The following is a 22,177-nucleotide window of genomic DNA, read 5'->3' on the forward strand; positions in this document are numbered from 1 at the left end:
GTGGTTTAGTCGTCATACTGTTTATACTACATGACATTAAAAAGTATTGTATAAGTATTTATTATTCTTGTGAAAATTCCTAGCGAAGAAGGAATTTAATTTTTCTTAGCGGTCCATTGATATTAAAATGATAAATTTAATATTCTTTAAAACAGTAGAAAAATAGAGTTACTCATTTTGTTTTGACTAATAATTTAATAAAATAATATCTGTACGTTTTATAATGATCGAAAATTGTTAATAAAGTGAGTAAACTTTCGCTTCTTATTCAAATTAGGCATAAAAAGCGGTAGATTCGCGTATTCCTCGGGACCAAACTGATTTGTAAAACCTTTGACTTATTTCAGAACTGTTTTTATAACTAATTATTAAACAGGACTAATTCATTCATTCAAACTAGTTTAAAACCCAAATTGTTTTCCCAACTATTCGGCGAATCACTAATTATGTTAATTTCTTCTACCATGTGAAATTGGATTGGGCAATTTTTAGTGTGGAGATAGTACGTAGTATTCACACATTCTTGTTCACAAGTTCTTTTAAAAAGTAAGCATTTGTGAATTTGTATGTTTGAGGTGGGTAATCTCCGAAACTACCCATTTCAAAAATTCTCAAATGTCCTCTCAACCTATCGCCGGTTGACTGTAAGAGATGGGATAAGTCCGCCGTTGTGCAATGTTCTTGTATAAATTTTGATTATGTACTTATTTGAAGTTATTACAAACAAATAAACAAATTCTTTCACCATTGCAAAGGTACATTATCCAAGATTGCTATAGGTTATATTGTATCTCAAAACTGCCACGAGAGCGAAGCCCCGGGCAACATCTAGTGATATAATATTTTTAATGTTGTCCACTAGCAGACAAATGAGAAAAATCCTTCATACAAATGTAAATATAAAATCCTATACATATGTAGGTTATGTGGTAGTCAAGACTCTTTAAAAAATCCCTCGTTAATTTCACAAATACCTGGAACTCTGCTCATTATGTTTCGTTATTGAACCCTTTCGATGGCGGGTCGTTTTAATGAGGGTATTTTTCGTAATAATGTAAGAAAGGGGTCACTGAATAAGTAGATACATAATATAAATACACGTGTTTTGTACATTTACATTTGTACTCTACACAAAAGTACACTTACCATATTTTTGAGAACATATTGTTATTTAAATTAAAATAATGTTTCATTTTTTAGAGGGAATGTGTAATTATTATTGCTGTGTTTTATGAGGACGAAATTATAGGTATATTTCAGGACTAAACCGGCGCTGGTCCGATTTTGATCATTTGTAATAAGTATATTCAAACATAAAATTTAAACATTGGTGATTGATTTTTGGTGTAGAGATATCTGACGAGCTGTAGATCGACAACGACTAATTATTGCCGCGAGCAACCAAACCGTGAAATTTAATTATATAATAGGTAAAAAATGTCTTAAAATCTTAGGTCCAACAATGCATTATGCACCAAAATGAGATTTGAATTTGTTTAAAAAATATACCCTATCTTCTAATGTCCAAGTAACCTTTTCGTTTTTCATCATCGTCATCTGACGATGCAGACTGCGTGACCCACTGCTGGGTATAGGACTCCGTCCGTCTACGCCTACCATCTCTGTCCTGGGTCATCCCCAGGATAGAAATGACATGGTCAACCATTTTCGTTTTTATTAAAATTCTAGTATACAGAATGAATTACACAGATACGTATGCTCGATAAATATAACTCTAAAGAAAGAGAAGAAATTAAAGTCATATGTAGACTCTTTCATATATTAAGTTCAAACTGATAGGAAACTTTGAAAAATACCGCTTTGCGAACCGGAAACTTTATCTACGATTTCCACAATACATCTGCAATTTTTTTGGCTATTATAATACGGGAAAATGTCTTTTTGAAACGTTTGATAGTATATTTTTAGTATTTTATTCATTTTTCTTCAACTTTATCTATTTAAATTTAACCACCTTTCGATGACAGATTAGCTGCTGTTATTAGAGATATCATTTTGATTAGTGTTAAGTGTAGGTGTTAAGTACACAACCTGAATAATTAGTGATTAGTGCGAGTCTACTTACCTGTCACCTACACTTAACACTCGCACATACACTAAATCAAAACGGAAACCGGACTTATTTTTACAATATCTGTGGTCAGTGTAGTAACCTAACATCAATTTTCTATATCGTATCGACTTCTGTACATAAGTACAGAAGTTATAATAATATAACCACATGAATATCATTTGTTAAAGGAAAAACAACAAACATTACGATATCCAATTTCCCCGAATCCATTAGGTTTCGTAAATCTATTCCTGACATTTGCTGAACACAAAGTGATAATGCCGAGATAGTCCCAAAATAAGTTGGATAAATTGCGCATAGTATTCAAGAATATGAGGGTACATATAGAAACCACGCACGTGCGTTGCGAAGTCACGCCGAATGCGTGTTCTGAATTTGAAATTAACTCGGTTATTACTGGCCAGTAACGTTAGATCCTCAATAGATGTTCGTGTAGCTCTGTACAAAGATCAAAGGAAGAATAGAAAGGGTCTAATTGGAGTGGTTTATTCTAAAGAACCTCGTATCGAGACGTCACGTTCGTCGTATCCACCTCAATGTGCTGAGTATTATCACTGTTTCGCTGACGATTAGTGTTAAGATGGAAGTTAATAATATTATCTAAGAATTAATTTCATATAACACAATGAAAAACATATCTACTTTTTATGTGTGGTATTGTGATTGGGTTATTAAGAACGTGAAAATCATTATGCGTGGTAAAAGTAAATTATAGTTACACACCCGTGAAAGTTGAAAACGTAATTTATTAGGTAAAGTAGCTATTCTGCCCGGATTCGTCGACGACGATGCCACTGGTATAAAACACCATAATATAGTCGACTGTCGAAGTAACAGTGAAAACTAAGTATATTAAAATTACCGTTATGTGGTTTACACACTAAATAGTGATAAACAATCGACTATATTATGGTATTTTATACCAGAGGCATTTCAGCCCACACACTTTAATAAGATATACCCAAGAGGCATGAAGACTGTCTCAGGCGCTTTATCTTCGCTAATTGCATTAACAAGACACTGCATTTAATTACAACACATCGGAAACAAGTGGCGCCGCTCTGCGTCGTGTTTTTGTTGGCTTTGCTTGGCGTGCTCCCAGAGTTGGGCTTATGCCGGAGCATATACTGGCCATAGAGTCATACCCAGACCATCTTAGCGATGGGTTTGCTCCCGGGTATGAACTATTTAAGCACTCGCACCTACAAAGTTGACAATAACTGAAAATCAGTGTTTCTGTACTAAGAAAGCAGAATGTTTCGCTGTGTTAGGCCTTGCTGCAGCACATATATTTGTTTAATTTTATGTTTTTATTATAGTTAAGGCTTGTTTGTTATTTGTTTGGCAAATTAGCCACTACATTAATATATGCCTTTGTCCTGAGTTGAAAGGAAGACGTTGGATTATATTTGCGATGAATCTTTGCAAATCAATTCAAATAGCAGGTTATTTTTCAATAGAATAGAGACCATTTTTAATATAATAGAAAAGCCCTCCAGAACGATTGGTCTATTTTACCGATCAGTTTAAGGCATTATTGTCATACAAAACATGAGTAAATGTAAATTGATTTTAAAATAAATTAAACCTACATGTTTTACCGAATATATACACACATATTCGGAACTGAAAAATATAAATAGATATATAATAAAGAGACCTTGCATATGATTATAATTAAAGCGGAATTGACACCAAGTATTAATTTTTTCATTTCATTCTTAGAATTTTTTAATTATACACCAATAAAATCTCAAAACATGACACATCTTTCCTGGCAGTCGAGTAAAATCTTTACTAATTCCATTCCAATCTAACAGCTTAATGAAATTATGTCCAAGCTGAGCTGGTTCTAATTTTATTATCTACCGTCGAGCTTCGGCGGAAGCTCGCTGGGAGCTTGCAAGTCTAACACGTTAAAGCTCTCGCCCCACCTTGTGTGGTCTGAACAATGGTCGCCATTTGAATTCTACTATTATTGTCTTTTTTAAAGCTTTTCCTTTCTATCGCTTGAAGAGGGTAGTTTCCATTTCAGTGTATGTAAGTTAGATAAGGCTAGTTTTTGATGCTTTTTAAATACTGGTGAATATGATAGATATTATTATGTATTAACTATTTGAAAGTATTAGTTTAATAACTAATTATTAAATTATTATTATTATATTAAAGATTAATTAATTATTAATTAATAAATTAGTATGATTATTTATTAATAAATCATTGTAATAAAGTTTTTCAGCAATATTTCTAACATATTCTGTGATGGGTCTTTCTTATTTGGTTCTTAGAATTAACACAAATATTTATATTATAGAAAAAGAAGACTGATTTATCGTAATAGTAACCCACAATTGAATGAAGTTAATTCTCCATAGGAATTAACCGTTATACTTAACGCTACTAATCCAAATAAGTGCGGCAATTTCAAACATATAATTAATATTCACTAAGGAGTTTTCAATCTTCGCTAAATCTTCTTTCATAGCGTTCATTGGTAATGGTATCATTGGTTACTTTAGTATCTTCAAACTAGCCGCCTTTTATTAAAAGTCGGCCGTTTGGATTGATTTCCTTATTTAGAAATTTATGATACAAATTGTGTGTAAACACACATAAAACACCTTGCCTTAGTGTTATTTAAATACAATGTGGGAGTCAACGTCCTGTTATAAGTAGGTATCGATGTATGCCTACTACTTCCACACGCTGTCGTACGTCGATTCGCTGTGACAAGATTAATATTCGGAACGGGTGGCAATCCCATCGTGACTATAGTCCATGTCCTCACGGGGAATGTAGACTTGTAAAGAAATGGACAGGGTAACGAGAAATAAAATATTAATGTATCCAATGAGGCCAACAGTAGTGCCATGAGCCTCATATTGGTCAAACATTATTTATTAGCCATTTTGACTCGACAAGAAGACGTAAAAATTAAGGCTGTGCAATGAGCATTCAATGAAACTGATTAATCGCAAAGTAGAGTTTTGAACAGTGGGATTAGCTTGAGATTTTGTAATAGCATAATCAAGAGTTTTGATACTATCGTATCGAATAAGCCAACATGTATATCAAATATCAATAGTCCGATAGAGGCCACGGGTTTATTTTACACGTAAATGTCGACGTTGTCAATACAATATATTTTTTCGCAAAAAAGAATGCTCAATCCATAGATGTTTATATTCATACTCGTATATGAGTTTATTTAAAGTTAAGTAGCCATAAAATAACTGCGGGATATAAAGAAATAGTGTTATTTAGATATTTTTTATCATTGTTGTCCTTAAAATCGAAAGGGGATTTTTGGTCAAATTACCTATCTCGCCTACCTGGATACTAGAGGTTCTAATTTGTTCTTAAGTATACGTATCGTAAGTTCGGTGTCCAGTCCATTATCATTTCAAGGTCTATGTCGGCGCATGCATTTTCGTATAATGCCCATATAATGTTTCGATGAAATGGCCTTAGACGTTGCGTGTCTTTGGACGTTAGTATCAGCCCCGGCTGTCTTGAAGCCAGTCTAACTTTGTCCCTGATTTCGTGTGCCTTTTGTTTTCTTAATTATGTCATTGCCAGTGATTTAAGTGCCCCCACAGTTGTTATGTCATTAAGTTTTTTTTCGACTGCTGTAACTACGTAATTGTTGGAATTTTAACGTAATGTTTATTGCTTGAATTTGGAAACAAATCTTTGTTATAAGCAATGAGTGTGATACAGATATATTATGTACTCTGGATGATTAATTTTGTCAGGTTTTTTGTTACATCGTTCATTATTGTGATTCCAAAATTGATGGCTGAGTACGAAATTTAATATTTGAAATTTTTATTAGGCTTAATTTAGTTCTAAAAATACTATAGACTCTTCAGTAGAGATGTTAGTAAATAATGTGTGGATGGGGAAACAGATCGAACTGAATCTCTGCACGTTAAGTGATTTGTGACAGTATTGGATACAGTGTATGACAAAGTTTGTGTCAGTGGAGGTTTTGGAGACTGGTAACATGCTGAAGTTTTGCTCTCCGGCGGCGAGGCGTCGCGAGCCGAATGGGGTTCGTAACTTGCACTTGAATGCTGTTTTCTGATAAATCGCTACACATAGGTTTACCATATAAAAAAATAAAAATTTCGGAGAAACGGCCTGAATTTCATTGAACATTTTTGATATTTTTGTAGCTTCATTTCTTCCAAACGTAGTTAAAGATTTTAAATTATTTGGCAGTTAGCTATTCAATATTAGTGAGATACCATTGTTAACGCTATCTGTTTGATATGTTACAGATAGGCTGTCAGATACTTTACCTAATTCATCACAATACATCACACATATAGCAAATGACAGAAAAATCTTACTAAAAAGGGCGAATTCCGGCATTTGCATAACATGATTGATCACGCCTCGTTTGCAAAACTATATTTACTATTGCGGTAATAGAAGTGAGTATCACTACAATGTGTGAAGGAAACTAAGTACATTTAATACTTTCTAATGAAGTAATAATATAATTATATAATATAATTATATATAAGTAAGCATAATTACTCAAGATCTTTTTTTATTTTTCGCCAAGCAATATTATAATTGATAAACACGATGGCGCCAGTGTATCACGTTGTACATCACCAGATATATATGTTACTTTAGTCCATTGGAAAATATTCGCAATTTAAATCCTCGTAACATGGAAATAATCCCGAATAACACATGGCTGTATCAATGCGAGGGTCCCTCAGGCAATCAGCGCGGGACCAACCTTGAGTCCGTCCCTGTCCTAGCTTTGATCTCTACGTGATTGCTGAACCTGACGCTCCATTCAAACCCTATTTGTGTATAGCCGAGATTCGAAGAAGTAACAAAGTAATAACAATAAAATTTAGATTAAAAAAAGAAAAATGTGCGCGTATCATAATAGTTGACGTCTCAGCCTGTGACCTAGCTACCATCTAGCTACCTAGATAATAAAATTCCTAACCATATTTTCGTCATCTTCCAGGTGAACCCAGGCCGGAAGGCATCGCTGAGTGGCATCAGGGAAGGCGACGTGATCTCCTCAATCAACGGGCGGCCCACAAAAGCCATGAGCAATGCTGAAGCCCATGCTATGCTCAGGGCAGCTGGGCCTGTACTTAGATTGGGACTTAACGAGTGAGTATCAATACTCTCTCTCTATTATCTGCTCCGTCCATTTTTTTCTTGAAGCGAAACTTGCTGAACAGTGTAGTTCACTACAGTGTGTATACGACTACCTGCCACTAGACAGCGGTAAGTACTCGTAAAAGTCATGTCAGATGCCTTTCGGCGATTTGAATAAAATCTGACACCAGTGTTAGCACTGGATATGATGATGATGATTCTCCATTTGGTACGGTATTCGCGATTCTTAGTTGACAATAGGCGAATATAGTGAAGTGAGTATTGAAACTATTTCTCTCATGTCATTAGACGGAGCCTAAGCTTTTCCATTTTTTTCTTCGCATGGTCTTCGACAACTAAAGCTTAGTTGTCAGACTACTGGCAGTATGTTAATTGAGTTTGTTTTGTCATTTTTTCTACTGGTATTTCGGAACGACTACTATCAATAGTAGTAGTAGAATGTATGTAGCTTGAAACTGTCGTGTGGATATATGATTTTTGTAGTGAAAACTTCTTTAACGGCGTTGTTCACTTTACGTAATGGGTCAAAAATGTTAAACTCGCGTTAGGATACGTGACCTGAGGGCTTAGTGCGGGTTTGCATTTCACTTCTCACCATTGAGTGAAGTGAGAAGCAGCGAACCAATCAAATTGCGTCGTAGTTATCGTTGCGTCACAATGTCTCACTGCGAATCGATTCGCACGTTGATCGAAAATTCGTAAGACGTGTAAAATACACAACGTTAATATTCAAGTTTTCACTTCTGCCCACACTCCCGGAGTGCAACCCGTTTTTTACATACTATGTCTATCTGTCTATTTAATGTGGCGCTGTATACTCACATACTGGTCTAACTTCAACGCAACATCCTAAATCGGGAGTGACGCAAATCCTGGTACAGACAAGAGTCGAGCTCGGCACTAATCCGATCACTCTTCGCCGGGAATCGAACGTGGGACCTTGCAGATTACTTGTGACGCAAATTGATGCACTTAGTCTCTGTTTGAGGCGAATGTGAAGCATGATTGTTCGGGCATATGAATTAAACTGTAGGAACTAGTTGAAACAGTAAGTAGTAGTACCTACTTGAAAGTCTGGGATGCGTTTATAGAGAAGGGAAAGACATTATCCGTTAAATTTTCATGATTTCCTTGATTTTTTTCATTAAAGTCACTCGATATCTATTTACTGCTTCAATTAGTTAACTAACTGGCAGTTAGTGAGTTAACAAACCACATTAATGTGTCTGTCACTCATTGATTAGTTATCCATTTGGCTCCAACAAACAAGGCAATTATATCTGCTGTCACATTCACAGATTGTTTCGTTATTATAGGACTATATGTGGCGTGCTGTTTCCGCACTAGAATTAGGTCCACTCCATATTCCGTGACTGTCGTACGGGGTGACTAAGGGATAAGAACAGTTTTGACTTAATACAATTTTGACGACCTCAGTGGCGCAGTGGTAAAGTGCTTGCCTTTGAACTGAGAGGTCCCGGGTTCGATCCCCGGTCGGGTCATGATGAAATGATCTTTTTCTGATTAGCCCGGGTCTTGAATGTTTATCTATATATGTATAATGTATAAAATATAGTATCGTTGAGTTAGTATCCCATAACACAAGTCTCGAACTTACTTTGGGGCTAGCTCAATCTGTGTGATTTGTCCTAATATATTTATTTATATATATTTATATTTAATATATTTAAAAAATATTAAAATTAGAAAAAGTTGTAGCAAATTGTATATAATAAAAAAAAGTTACAAGTACATAATAATGATGTGCTGTGATGCAATTGTAAAAAAAATCTTTGAAGGGACCACCTATATCATATTTTATTTAATTTACAATGTAACAACAAAAGTTCGTACCACATAAATAAAAAATGTCTTTTAAAGTTATAAATACGTCAGCTACCTTCGTCCATTGTTTGTATATTCTAATCTAAGTTTGGTTGTCGCCAGGGACAGGGAAACGTCACCCAGGAGAAGATCCATTGGCAAGACAACCGAACTCAAACGTGAGTAATTTGTACCTTATTTTGTGTACGTTAAAATTCGTTTTCGAATAAAGTTAAAGTTGTATGAATTGTTAAAGTTTGTTGTGAATTGAAAGAAATCGATGTATATTGGTTATAAAATATGAAGGCTACAAATTGATTTCGCTTTTTGTAGAAAAATGCATTTTATGAAAATGTTTGTTTGTACTTTTTTAACGTCAAAACGGAGAGACACTTTTTGCGGGTAACAGCTCGAATTAAAATATAGATTGCACCAGATTTTTTCTTTCTTTTCATGAAACTTCACTTTAAGTAGGTAGGTTTTTTTACGAAAAAGTGGTTAGACATCGATAAATTGGATTATAGGGAAAGTTGAGAATTTCAATCAACACTTATAATAACAATATTCTCCTTTATAATGTATCCGTTTTTGTTATCACTTTACCGTGTAATGGTTATATTTTATTCCACATGTTTTCTCCTCATGTTTTCTCCTCATGAAATTAGTGAAATTAAATTTGCTCTTTAAAGTATCTCAAACATTTTCTTTTGCAGTAGCTCCGTACGAGCATTACTTTATCCTCGTCGCCTGCATATGCAGACCCGTCGTAGAAATGCACAGCGTCGACTTTATCGCTTCTATGTTTGCTTTCAAAAGCCTTAGGAGCTGATTTCGAAACGGAAACCTTATAACTCACGTCGCAGAGTTCAAATTTAAACGCCTTAACTCTGAAAATTTATTGACACAGATTAATTTCATTTATTCCGTCTCGTGATTGTTTTGTTGCGATATTTATTTAAATTGTTTGGTTTCAGGACCGTCCCAATTGATTGCTGAACAAAGTGGGAGAGCCACGCCTCAAGCACCCGTATACGCAACAATTAGACCATCAAACTCTTCGTTGAATAGACTTCCATCTACCAGGTCATCCCTCAACTCCATACCAATCGCTCTAAATTCAACACCATTAGTGAAATCCGTCGTCTCCATGGAAGAACCAATAAGATTCCATCCAACCAATCCTTTTTATACGACATTACCTTCGAATTATACAAGTGCTTCCAAATTACCATTACCAAATGGCAAGCCCACGTTCCACAATTTAGATAGAAATAAGTTAAGAGAAAATACATATAACAATTATTCAGACTTAAAGTCTCCATCTCTCTTCAGTAACACGTTCGATTCAGGACCTAGCAGTCTTCCTAATACAACTGAATATATAAATGGATACGAAAAGTCAGCCAAATCAATTAATAACGATTACACCCATCCCTTCTATAATAGTAAGCTGAATCAAAATACCGATCAAGGTCTTCCAAATAGTGTTAATGATAGTGGAAAAAATCCTTTTGAAACGAAAAGAAATAGTGATCCTTTTGAAAAATATTTAAGAAAAGAAAATATTAATGAGAAATATGAATCGACCATGCCAAGTTCGTTCAGTGACACAAATTTCCAAAAAAAGGAAGAGATAATGAAACACACTATAACGGAACACAAAATAAGCGAAATAGAGGAGGTGAAAACTATTAAGAAATTTATTTTAAATGGATCAAACGATACTAAAGAAGGCTATCAGGTGGAAAATATCAACTACAGTTCTCCGGGAAATAAGGTGAATATCTTGGGAACGCATAATACTCTGAATGGAAACTTGGATCATCGAGAAAATGAACCACAATTTTCTGCTCCATCTGATCCTAATTATCATTTTGACAAAAGCGAATATAGACGTGACGAAGAACAGAGAAGCACATATCGGCCGATGTTTGAAGACTACCGTAATACACAACCAGGTAAGTCATATAATATAAATTATATTTCAAGAACTATTAGATAAGTGGATGTATTTAGATAATATAAATAGTCTGTACTCGTATTGATTCAGCAGTGAAATGCTTACTGATAAATCCGTTAGTCCTCTATAAGAGTAACGAACATAAAAACATATAAAAGTTAGGTTTAAAAAATAACACCATCAATTAAGCGGCATTGAGGCAGAAACATTCAAGGCTTACAGCGATGTACTCGTACCTATTAGCCCCAAAAATACGGTGTAAAGTTTTTATAAATAATCACCTTTATTTCGGCTATATTTTTGTTTCGCCTGCTGTTGAACATTTTCCCGCCATATTTTCCGTATTATGAGCAACGGCCACGTATCGCACCTTTTTTCGCGAGTTTTATTGCTACTCTTGTATCGCACATCCTCCACAACGGATTTCGTCGCATAAATTTGCAAGTTTTTGTATGAATTACGAGTTACGACGGTACATTTTCTGGCACAAAACTTTTCATTAGGTGCTGTTAAGGTGGTGCATTGAATTTTACTTTGTAAATAACATACTTTGAGTATTTTATCGATTGTTGTCAACGCAAGCATAAATATGGACTTATCGTGTAAATTAACGATACAAAGTTTATGAGAGTTCATCCTATTAGACTTTTGTCAGCTAAAGTTTTAGTATAATCTCTCATCGCTTGTAGAAGTCATAAAGTTGTCGCAACAATGAAATGGCTAATACCTACACGCACACTCGCTCGTTAAATTAATTGAATACAAGCTACAAGTTGAGAGTAATAGAGAACTTAATTAACTACTCAAATGATTCAAATAATAGAGTCTAGAAGTGTGTGTGTACTTTTATTAAATGTTTTTTTTAAATTAAAAATTACAAAATGTGCATTTCGATCAAAACTTGATTTTGTTACATTTTTAAAACCTAGGTAGGTACTTTTGGTACGACTTTTCTATTTTAGATCTACCTAATTATACTACTACTAATCTAAAACTACCCATTCAGCAATATTTTAAAGGCATTTAGAATCTCCAAGAGATTGAAATTCGACAGGCATCGTTACGAGTCTGAAAGTTCACTTTAAACTGTGAAGAAGGACTAAGGCCGTGACTTGTTTAAAGAGTCCTCGAGACTAGCACTGTAGTCTGAATGCAGATTACTAGAGTCTGAGCCTCCCACACTATTATTGTGTACAGTCTATGCCAAAAGTTGAAAGTGCAATGAGGTTTCAAATCCCCACGGGAATACTTGAAAACGACCAATTATGATTTTACATTTGTTTATAAACGCGTTTACTTGTATAAATAAAATAATATTTTTGAACTTAAATATATGGCAATCCAGTTGTTCTGTCCAATTTGCATCCTTCCTACAGAACCACAGAAAGAAGGACAATAGTGTTCTTTTCATTCCTTGAATTATCTTGTTTGCTGGAGGAAGCGTTGTTGAATCATTTATTTTGTAACACGTGACTGAATAACTAACGAATTGGTCCAGTTTTATACCAGAAAAGTTTACATGGGAATTCATTGTTTCATAATTAATATTATAAATGTGAAAGTGTGTTCGTTTGTTTGTCTTATTTAATAAATCTTCTTTCATCAAATCTAAAATCGAATAAAGTGATTTAGCTGATTCAAATCCTTCGGACTGAAATCTCCTTACAGCGTTAGAGATTACTTATATATACCTACTTAATTTATACTTTATAATGATAGTAATGTATATTTTGTACAATAAATATAATATCTAAATAGAATAAACACATGAAAAAATCAGTCGGTAGCGAATTCGCCTTAAATCCATCTGCGTCGGTGCGAAACGGATCTAAGGCAATAAATAGCCGAAAAAGTAATTATGCGGGAGGAGATAATTTTCTGGCTCAACGCGGATAAGATAGATATCCGTTATCCGTGTGAAACCCATTTCCTCGGACATTGCTTAAAAACTATTAGAAGGGATACCGATCGCCTGGGAAATCAAGCTTGATATCCCTTAGGGATTAAATGTTTGCGTTGTTTTCGTATATTCAAAATGTTCTCCAAACCTTTTTAATCGATGAGCAAAGTTGGAAGTATAGAAGTCTATTTACATAAGTAATTAATTAATTTTTAAAGTGATCGCTACTCAGCCAAATTTCATTTTTAAAGAATTGCTTTTTTTAATAAATAATTATACAGACAGGCAATGAAATAAATTTATGCATTAAGAAAAAATGCACTGTAATTAACAGTTTTGGGTGTAAATATAAAATACAGAAAAAGTTATGCAGACGTTTTTAATCACAGTAAAACGCCTGCAGCGAAATATGCAGCAATTATTTTTCTCTACGAGACTTGTGTATTCTTAATTCCAGGAGTATGAGACTTTTCATAATTGATTGAGTTGACTGACATGAAGTTGAGTTAATAAGTTGGTACAATGAATAGGTAACTATTTATAGTATATTGAAAATGTAAGATAGTAGGTATTGCGTAGGTGACATAAAATTTACCGAACTTTTTCAACAAAATGTTTGTTTTGTTCTTTCAAGTTTAGGTACTGATTTAAATATTATCTAGCCTCGATAACAATCATAAATCGCAATAATTTGTTTCAAAATCCATCAATTAGGTCTGTGGTAATACAAGGCAAGGCCGAGGTGGCTAGTCCTAGGGAGTGTCGTCACGGTCTACAGCCAACCTGGTCTACACTCCCCGAACCTTATCCAGTCCGTCGTCGTCTTCAGACAACGTTCTTAACGATTTTATTGTAGGCGTGTTTGTAAAATTTGAAAAAAGAAAAGCTTAAATTTTTAAATTAAAAAAATGTTAGAAACAAACATCTTTGAACGTCCTTAACGTCATTATAAAATTGTGGTTAAAAAAAGAATATTACAAAAAAAAAAGAACGTTTCTTTTTTAAAATTCAAAATGAACTCTCCGTGTTTCGCGAATGGCCCGTACATTTTTCACCCGGTATCGGACTCCTCGGCCACAGAGTCAGAAGACAGTGAGGATTCTGGCAAAGACAAAACTGTCGGCGACGGCCAACGAACGAAGAAATATAGCGATCCGAAGCGAAGAACTATCACTAAAGTCAGCAAGAAGATACTGAAGGCTATAGAGAGGCTGACTTGCAACATGAAAAGGAATAAGAAAGCTAAGAAAATCGTCGAGCCGGTGCCTTTGAAAAAGCGTATGTAGAATTTTGGTTTCATTTTGTATGCATGCAATGCAATACATGCGCGTTTCCTTCAACCTCCAAGAAGGTTGGCAATTGATTGATTTAAAAAAAAGTAATACACACTTTTTACACACAATAGTCTGTGTAAGTTATATAATATTCGTATAAATTGTCTATCTAGGTAGCAAATCAAGTATTATTAATATGTAATGTAATAATATATTTTTTAATAATTACCTTTACGAAATCTTTTTGAACATTTGCATACATGTATTTTGAAGTACGAAGAAGGACATAGGGTTTCTTTCATCCCGGAAAAATAACTGATCCCGTGGAAAATTCACATGGACGAAGCCGCGAGTAAAAGTTATATTATAATAATTTGATAATGTTCTAGCTATAGAAAACAATCAATGCAAATCTTACAAAAAGAAATACAGTGGTAATAGGTGGAAATGATTTGCAATTTCCGATATCTCACAGAAGATAAAGGCTTGTGAAGTTTCAATTTGCACTAGAAACTCTCATACAATCCCTGATGTAGCAGTGTTCTGTGAACTCGATCTATTATCTAATGCCAATGAAGCTCTACTGCAAATACTGCCGAGCACCAATGTGCAATGGTATTTCTGACATCAAACGAATTATAATTCTCAAATTTTTATATAAAGCATATGTCAATATTCAAAGCATATGTCATTTTGAGAATAATCCATGCAAATATATCATTACTATCTTTTACCGCGGCTTCGCCCGCGTGAATTGCGCACGGAAACATTTATTTTCCGACATGAAAGGTATTTTTCCGTACTTCAAAGAATATGTATGCAAAATTTCAAAAAGATTGGTTAAGCATATAAAGCGTGTATGAATATCCTGTCCGTTCCGATTTCGCAGTCAAAATTCACACGGGCGAAGCCGCAGGCAAATGCTAGTAATGATATATTTGCATAGATTATTCTCAAAATGACCGCTGTCTTCACAGTCGCAAAATTTGAGCCTGGTCATCTGCCGCAGAGAGCTCCATTTCATCAATCAAACGGAGCTTCACTAAACCTTGCTCGTAAACCACACGCAAGCACTATTTACTTTGAGCATAGGGATGGGATTTAGAAGTCTCAACCTTTGGGAACATTTAGACGCTAAGGTATTTATTAAGTAAGTTGTTTATTATCCCAAACCCAAGTTATAAATGCGAAAGTAAGTTCATTTATTTCTTTGCTTGTTACATATTCACGCTTTATCTACTTAACAAATATTCAAAATTTTGCATACATTTATCTGTTCTAAGTACGGAGAAATATATAGGTTTTTTTCCATGCGGGCAGAGCCGCGTGAAAAAGCTAGTTGTTTTGTAAATCCTATGAAATAATTAGTATGCTACGCCTCGGGAGTAAGAATATTACCCTATTTATCAAAGAAATCGGAATAATATACTTCTGATTTGAATGTGACACATTCAGCCGCTACACAATATCGCGTTTTTATTTTTAGTGATGAAGGTCTAATCTGTGTCAAATTTCATTAAAATCGGCCTAGTAGTACTTAAGTTTATCAGTAACCAACAAAAATAATGGAAAATAAAGATTCTTTTCTATTTAGTCATAAATTCGCAAAACTTGGTGTTGTTATTACTTTAAGATTAGTGTGACGCGCGAATAAATATCGATAAAATGATCGATCGAACTACAAGTATCTTAACTCGACCCATCAAACGGTAACTTGAATGATCTATTTATGCTTAATTTAAAAATAATCACAAGATGGACGTATTAATCTGCCATTGATTATACACAGCCGAAAATATTTTGTGTATAAAAATAGAGTTTAATGTTTCCGTGAACGATCGGAAGCACACATTAGTATTATATGTAGCTATTTATTTGTGCTGGGTCGATGACCTGGTACTACGTTGCAGGTATTCACAAGGAGCATATAACACTTTGTAGAAGATTATTATTTATTGAATTTACACATAAGAAATATATCATCATCTGTAGCCCTCTGTGACCTGGGCATAGGCCTCCTTCCGTCTCCACCAATCATCTCTGTCCTGGGCCATCCCAATCCAGTTGTTGCCAGCAATTTTCTTTATATAATCGACCCATCTAGCTGCCGGATGAAATATATACTTTTAAACTAAATTTAAATTAATAAAAAGTAATAATATTAAAATATTTTTAGTTGAAAATAATAATTACTAAATTTAAATAATAATTACTGACTACTTTAAACTCACTCGACACGAGTTAGCACTGGTTTTTACAAAGTTTTGGTTAACATGGCGTCCGGTAATAAAATATACAACCAAATCTTTAAAACATAAAGTTTATTTTTTACTTTGATCACTTCGGGACTTCGGGGTGTCACAGCCATAAATGAAACATGGAAAACGAGAGAGAGAAATAAATCAGCACTGTGTTGTGCGCCATAAATAAGTATCAACAACATTATGATTATATGAATTTTGATACACTGATTAAAATTAATACATTAATTAAGTTCGTAAAAAAGACAAATATAAAAATCTAAAAGTATTTGGATTTGTCATCAATTAAGATGCATATCCTATAACTTTCTCAATAAAATGCGAAAATAACTTGAGTAAATTCAAAAATGTATCGAAATTATATTAAACATTCATAAACATTGGTTTAATTTTGCGCATGAAGTAAACTTTATTTTGCATACATAAAAGTAGACAGCAGGTCTACCCACCTCTCCCCACGTGACATAAAATTTTTCTTTGTTGGTGAAATCTCCATAAAATATTTTAGTTCCTTGTTTCTGATAGAACATAGAGTTCCGTACGTAAGTTAACTTGTTGCAGTTGCGAACCGTGAAATGAGGTCAATCAGAACAATTTTTGATCACAGCTACTGATCTGAAGAAATGCTTCTCGCAGCTCCGCTCACGGTAGCTTTACGGGTATGTTTGATCTCGGGCTTTACAGTACATGAATTAATAGAATGATCTTAAATACAGGCATCTATTTAATATATATTTTGTCATCTGACAAGGTCAGAAAATTGTAAAAAATATGCTTAGAGATATAATAAACTCTAGACTAATAATAGATACCCTATTACGAGTATATTGGCATCAGGTTCAAATTGATCTTGTATTGAAATTATTAAAACTTGAGATCTCCCCTTCTTTTTATCGAGTGTGTTGTTTACTGCTAAACATTTTATAATTTGTGGTGTTTTATTATTAATACTAGAAAACTTTGTAGGTATTTGACAAAGCGGGTGTAACAATAACTAGCATATAATATATAATTACAAACATGTCGGGTGTCGCTTCAGTAAGTTTTCGCCCCAGTGTACCCCGCTGAAATATTTTCGCCACAATGTGCATCGCTTCGGCGTCTTTCGAATCCGATAAAGTTAATTGTATACTATTCCATGTCGTATCCACGATTTAAATCGAAAGACGAGCTTTATGTAGGCCGTTGAGTATTATTGATGATTTTTACAAATAAATATTTTTTAAGATAAGTTTTATTGTAGTCAGAGAGATCTTGTATAATCAATACGCGCCAATTTCAGGAGTTCTCTCGTTCGAGGGAGTCGATTCTGGATGCTTTTGATAAAAAATCAGGAAAAATAATTAACAAAGCAAAAAGTGATGTAGTAAAGTCCGCTTGTCTTACAAGGATTAAAAGATGTACATTTTAATCCTTGTAAGACAAGCGGAGTATATGATAAGTGGATTGAATTTGCAAGATTTTATTGCCAACAGACACACAGACGGGACAGGTGAAACTAAATTAAACCATGTAAAAAATACTATGTTTTGCAATATTTTGTTTTTCATTTAAATTACAATTGACAATAAACCGATCAGTTTACATAGTTTCGGCAATCAGAGCACCGGATCTAGTTTACTTTATGAAACGAACAAGAGGATTCATTCACAAATAGTGAAAACCATGGCCAACGCTGGGCTTGCACCACCGGAAACGGATACAATACCCTTATTATCCGAACGCGAAGGTGCGCCTACGCATTGCGTTAGCTTGACAGGCACAGTTCCGTCCCTTTGATTGGCCCCACCGATCTCCGCGCTTCAATGAAACTGTTCTGTAAATATATGTCAAGCACATGACATGTGCGACGAATAGTGTTTGTGTCACGTTGCATTTCACGCATGGGAAATTTCGATGACCTAAAAAAGAAATGACAGGATATTTTTTCATTTAAATATAATGGCCTAGTGGAAAAAGTGGCAAGAATCGCAAACAATAGAAAACTTATCAATCCTCTTTCTCAATGATGTAAAATGGATAAAACCATAATAAAAAAGTAGCCTATGTTACTCCTGAAGATTTAATTTATCTCTATGCCAAATTTCGTCAAAATCGGCCCAGTACTTTTTGAGTTTATTCAATACACACAAAAGAAACAAAACCACATTTTTTTTCTCTTTCTAATATTAATAGGATATGGTATTTGTTTTCTAAAAATAAATTGTTGGTGTCGTATGGCATTATCATCCGCGAAAACCTTAGATGCGAGAACGTAAATACAATTACGATATACTCGTATTAATGCTAGCCATCAGAAAAAATCTTGCATTATTTTTCATTTGAATGATGCCTGAAACTATAGAGAGTCCTTGGAACGCCCCACATTAAAGTTTCATCACAATATGATCAGTTTAGGGACGCATGGCATTCTCTCATTTGAGAATTCTCCCTGCCGTTAATTGTCGGCGCCCAGGGTTTCCTCCTATTTTTTTATCACTTTGCGCGATCTTCGGCATCTTTAGCATCAGAATAAAAAATAAACATTAATTTATATCGATCAAAAGTTCTTAATTATCGCCAATGTCAAAGTAGAAGTCGAATCTTCAGGCGAGTAAAGTTTGATGTTGTTCCTCTCTTGTTTGTTTAAACAACTTTCTTGAATAGTTTATTTCTTTGATATAGGGTTTAAGGAACTTTGTAGTTTGCTGTCGAGACAATTTAAATACTGAAGTTGAGATGAATGTTTATTTAGTGAGGTAACTTTTATAATGTAAACAAGACTTCTTGATTAGGTTCCCATGGGAATTTGACAGATAAACCCTTATTCTCTTTCACCTAAGCATGTTCCTGATTATATTCTTGGCTGTGACGCTCCGAGGTTCGGAATCGGAATAATATATACATTTAAAAAAATGAATTTGTAAGGTTCGGTTGGATTTTACGACCTTCTTCTTGTCACCGTATTCCTCGTGACAGTCGGTCGTGGCCATTATGTGGAACTACTTCTTCTTCTCCATTTAGTACGTCGTTAAATCATCAACAGGAGACACTGGAGTGCAGGTTTCTTCACAATGTATTCATTTTCCTTGTATAGACAAACAGTACGACATCCTGTAGCGCAGACACACAGTTGAATAAGTGTTGCAGTTTTCCACATGACGTTCTCGGTTCGTGTGTCAAGAGTGGGACTCAATTCGAACCAGGGACATTTCGATTACAGCTTACGGCATTGTCTTAACCATATGATTTAAGAAACTATTATTCTCAGGAAATAAATGAATTATAGCTATAGCACGTATACTCTAAACTTAATCCGTGTAGTTAATCGTTTCCCGCCAACCTAATTGGCGCCATTTTCGAGGTAGATTCACATTTTACAGGAGACAGCGTCGGCAGCGCCGCAATGCGATTATGAGACAGAATTAATGTCAACTCCAAGCCAGGACTCGTATTTATTCCATACTAGCGGCCCGTACAGGCTTCGCTCGGAAACATAATAAATTATATACCGAAACCTTCCCCAGGAATCACACTATCTATTGGTGAAAACCGTACAAAAATCGAAGTTTTTGAGTTTATCACGAGATTATTATTCATACAGATAGACAAACAGACGCGACAGGGGGGACTTATTTTTATAATATGTAAGTAAGGATAGTATACGTTAATGATAAATAAGTTATAGATAATGATATTAACTGAGAAGAAGAAGAAGTTCTGACCAAGTTTTCGGAAACAGCTTTACAGTCAATACCTTCTTAGTAGGTATTCTTGAAATCAGACTATGCACCAATAGAATAGGAACACAATCAGAACTAAACATCCAATAAACCGCGCTAGTAGACCGAGTCGCAGCAATTCAATTATCGTGGGAAGGACCGAGATCTCCCGATCGCTTTCGTTCACTACTCGTACAGCTTATTTACCTATTGTCCCACTTGATCGTTCCTATTCTTATTTGTTGTCTGCATCAGTAATTGTCGGTGTACCTTTATACGGGGTATTTTTTCATTGCTCTTACGACCATGGATGAAGAAACTGAGTTACTATACAAAGAAATATATAATGTGTCAAAATTTTTAATTTATATATAATATAACGTGTCAAAAAATAAAAATAAAATATTATTCACTCCTACAAATTGGCTGTTCAGCTGATCGGACTGAGAAAATAGTCTATAGAATAGTGTTGTTCTTTCACTGTCGTCCGGACCACTGACTGGAGCTTGAATTAATTTTGCTTGGAATTTTTTTTATAAAAGAATGTTGTATTTAAAAAACATAATCTTATGATTCGAGTGGGATCCTTGTCCCTCAGACAGAATACGACGTTGTCCGTAGAATATTATCCGGTTTCAAGGACTGTTCACAGGATAATGGAAAATTTCTTTTCTTTTTCGCAAATATAGGTATGCTTTCGTGTGAACAATACATTTATAAGTAATTTAAATAGTGGTAGTAATTTAAATCTTATATTTCGTTACATTTTCATAATGTAAAGTATAAAAAAATACTTTTCTTAGCTTTTCACAAAGGAAAAATCGTTAGCGGTACGTATTCCAAAAACTTAATATTCAAATTGGCTTTGGTTATAAAAGCATGACAGACAGACTTATACGCATTTATAAGACTACCTGCGCATCGCGGTTTCGTTCCTTTGGGAATTTTGGGATAAAAAGTATAAATTTATGTTCTACCCGTGTACCAAATTTCATAATAATTAAAGTATCGATTTCAAAAGACTTGCATTCTTCACAATGATTACCAATAACCTGCATTCGGCTGTAAATGTGTTTCTGAGAAACTTCGTCACTTATTCCGTAAACAAATGAGAGTTGTTCAAACTAATCAGTGTTTTAACAATACCGTTTGCTGATTAAGAACTCTTTCAAAAGGTTTCGGTTCTGTAATTAATATCAAGTTTCGGTATTGAATTATAGTATCCTGTTGGGTTCCTTCCGGGGTGGAATGGATTTGAGGAGGTTGTAAAATACGGTTTCAATATCCATGTTTACAATGACATTGAGCGTTTGTTAATGAACTTTATTGTTTTACTAGGGTTTATCTAGTTTCTCTCTTTCTATATTTTTATTAATTAGTTATCATTTTACGTGTATTGTTACGGTATGCTATATTATCTTGCAAGATTAAAATCTTGCAAGTATATTTTTATATTGACAATAAGCATAGGCTAGTTAAAAATAATAATTTGGTGGTATTCCACAAAATTTACCACACTTTTAAAAAAGTAATAAATAATTGATTTAATTTTATTAGGGAGTTTTTAATATCTAAAATTTCGACAAAAGATATTAGCTTACTATGTCTATATACTTATATGTATGTATGTATACTTGTTTTCTAAATCCATACTTTTCGTCTCCCTCTAAAATGTTGAGGTCCATAATGTCCCTTTCCCAAAACGTAAAATAAATAATCGCTGCAAATATAACTTAATATTTCTCTAGATGAGATGTTAATCTGACTTCGATAGTAAATTAAACCCTCAATTAATCAAAATGGCGGGCCTTGAAAATTGTATCTATTCATAATTGATACAGCAGCGCCGTGACAAATTATTTTGTTATCTATTATACATGGCCCACTTTTTACAAGTTGAATGGAGCGAGGCGCTGCGTCCAGCGTGATGGATGGTTCAGGTTCAGGTCAATGATCAGAGCGCAGAAGAGATATAGCAAGTAGCACGAACGGTATTCAATTACAA

General features: G+C 34.3%; 1 protein-coding gene across 8 annotated transcripts in view; it reads left to right on the forward strand.

Annotated features, from left to right (window-relative positions):
* LOC128671484 (sorbin and SH3 domain-containing protein 1-like) overlaps positions 1 to 22,177 on the forward strand; it is a 158,350-nt gene that overhangs the window by 31,610 nt on the left and 104,563 nt on the right. For 6 of the 8 annotated variants that reach the window (XM_064436069.1, XM_064436068.1, XM_053747965.2 and 3 more), the window contains 3 exons: positions 7,092 to 7,243; positions 9,200 to 9,255; positions 10,051 to 11,034. In XM_064436069.1, coding sequence (XP_064292139.1) covers positions 7,092 to 7,243; positions 9,200 to 9,255; positions 10,051 to 11,034 — 1,192 coding nt within the window. Of the gene's footprint in view, positions 1 to 5,979; positions 6,150 to 7,091; positions 7,244 to 9,199; positions 9,256 to 10,050; positions 11,035 to 13,934; positions 14,215 to 22,177 lie in introns of those variants that run through there. The other 2 variants (XM_064436070.1, XM_053747967.1) reach the window with 2 other exon arrangements.

The sequence above is a fragment of the Plodia interpunctella genome, chromosome 7 (genome assembly GCF_027563975.2).
Source record: "Plodia interpunctella isolate USDA-ARS_2022_Savannah chromosome 7, ilPloInte3.2, whole genome shotgun sequence".
Lineage (NCBI taxonomy): Eukaryota > Metazoa > Arthropoda > Insecta > Lepidoptera > Pyralidae > Plodia > Plodia interpunctella.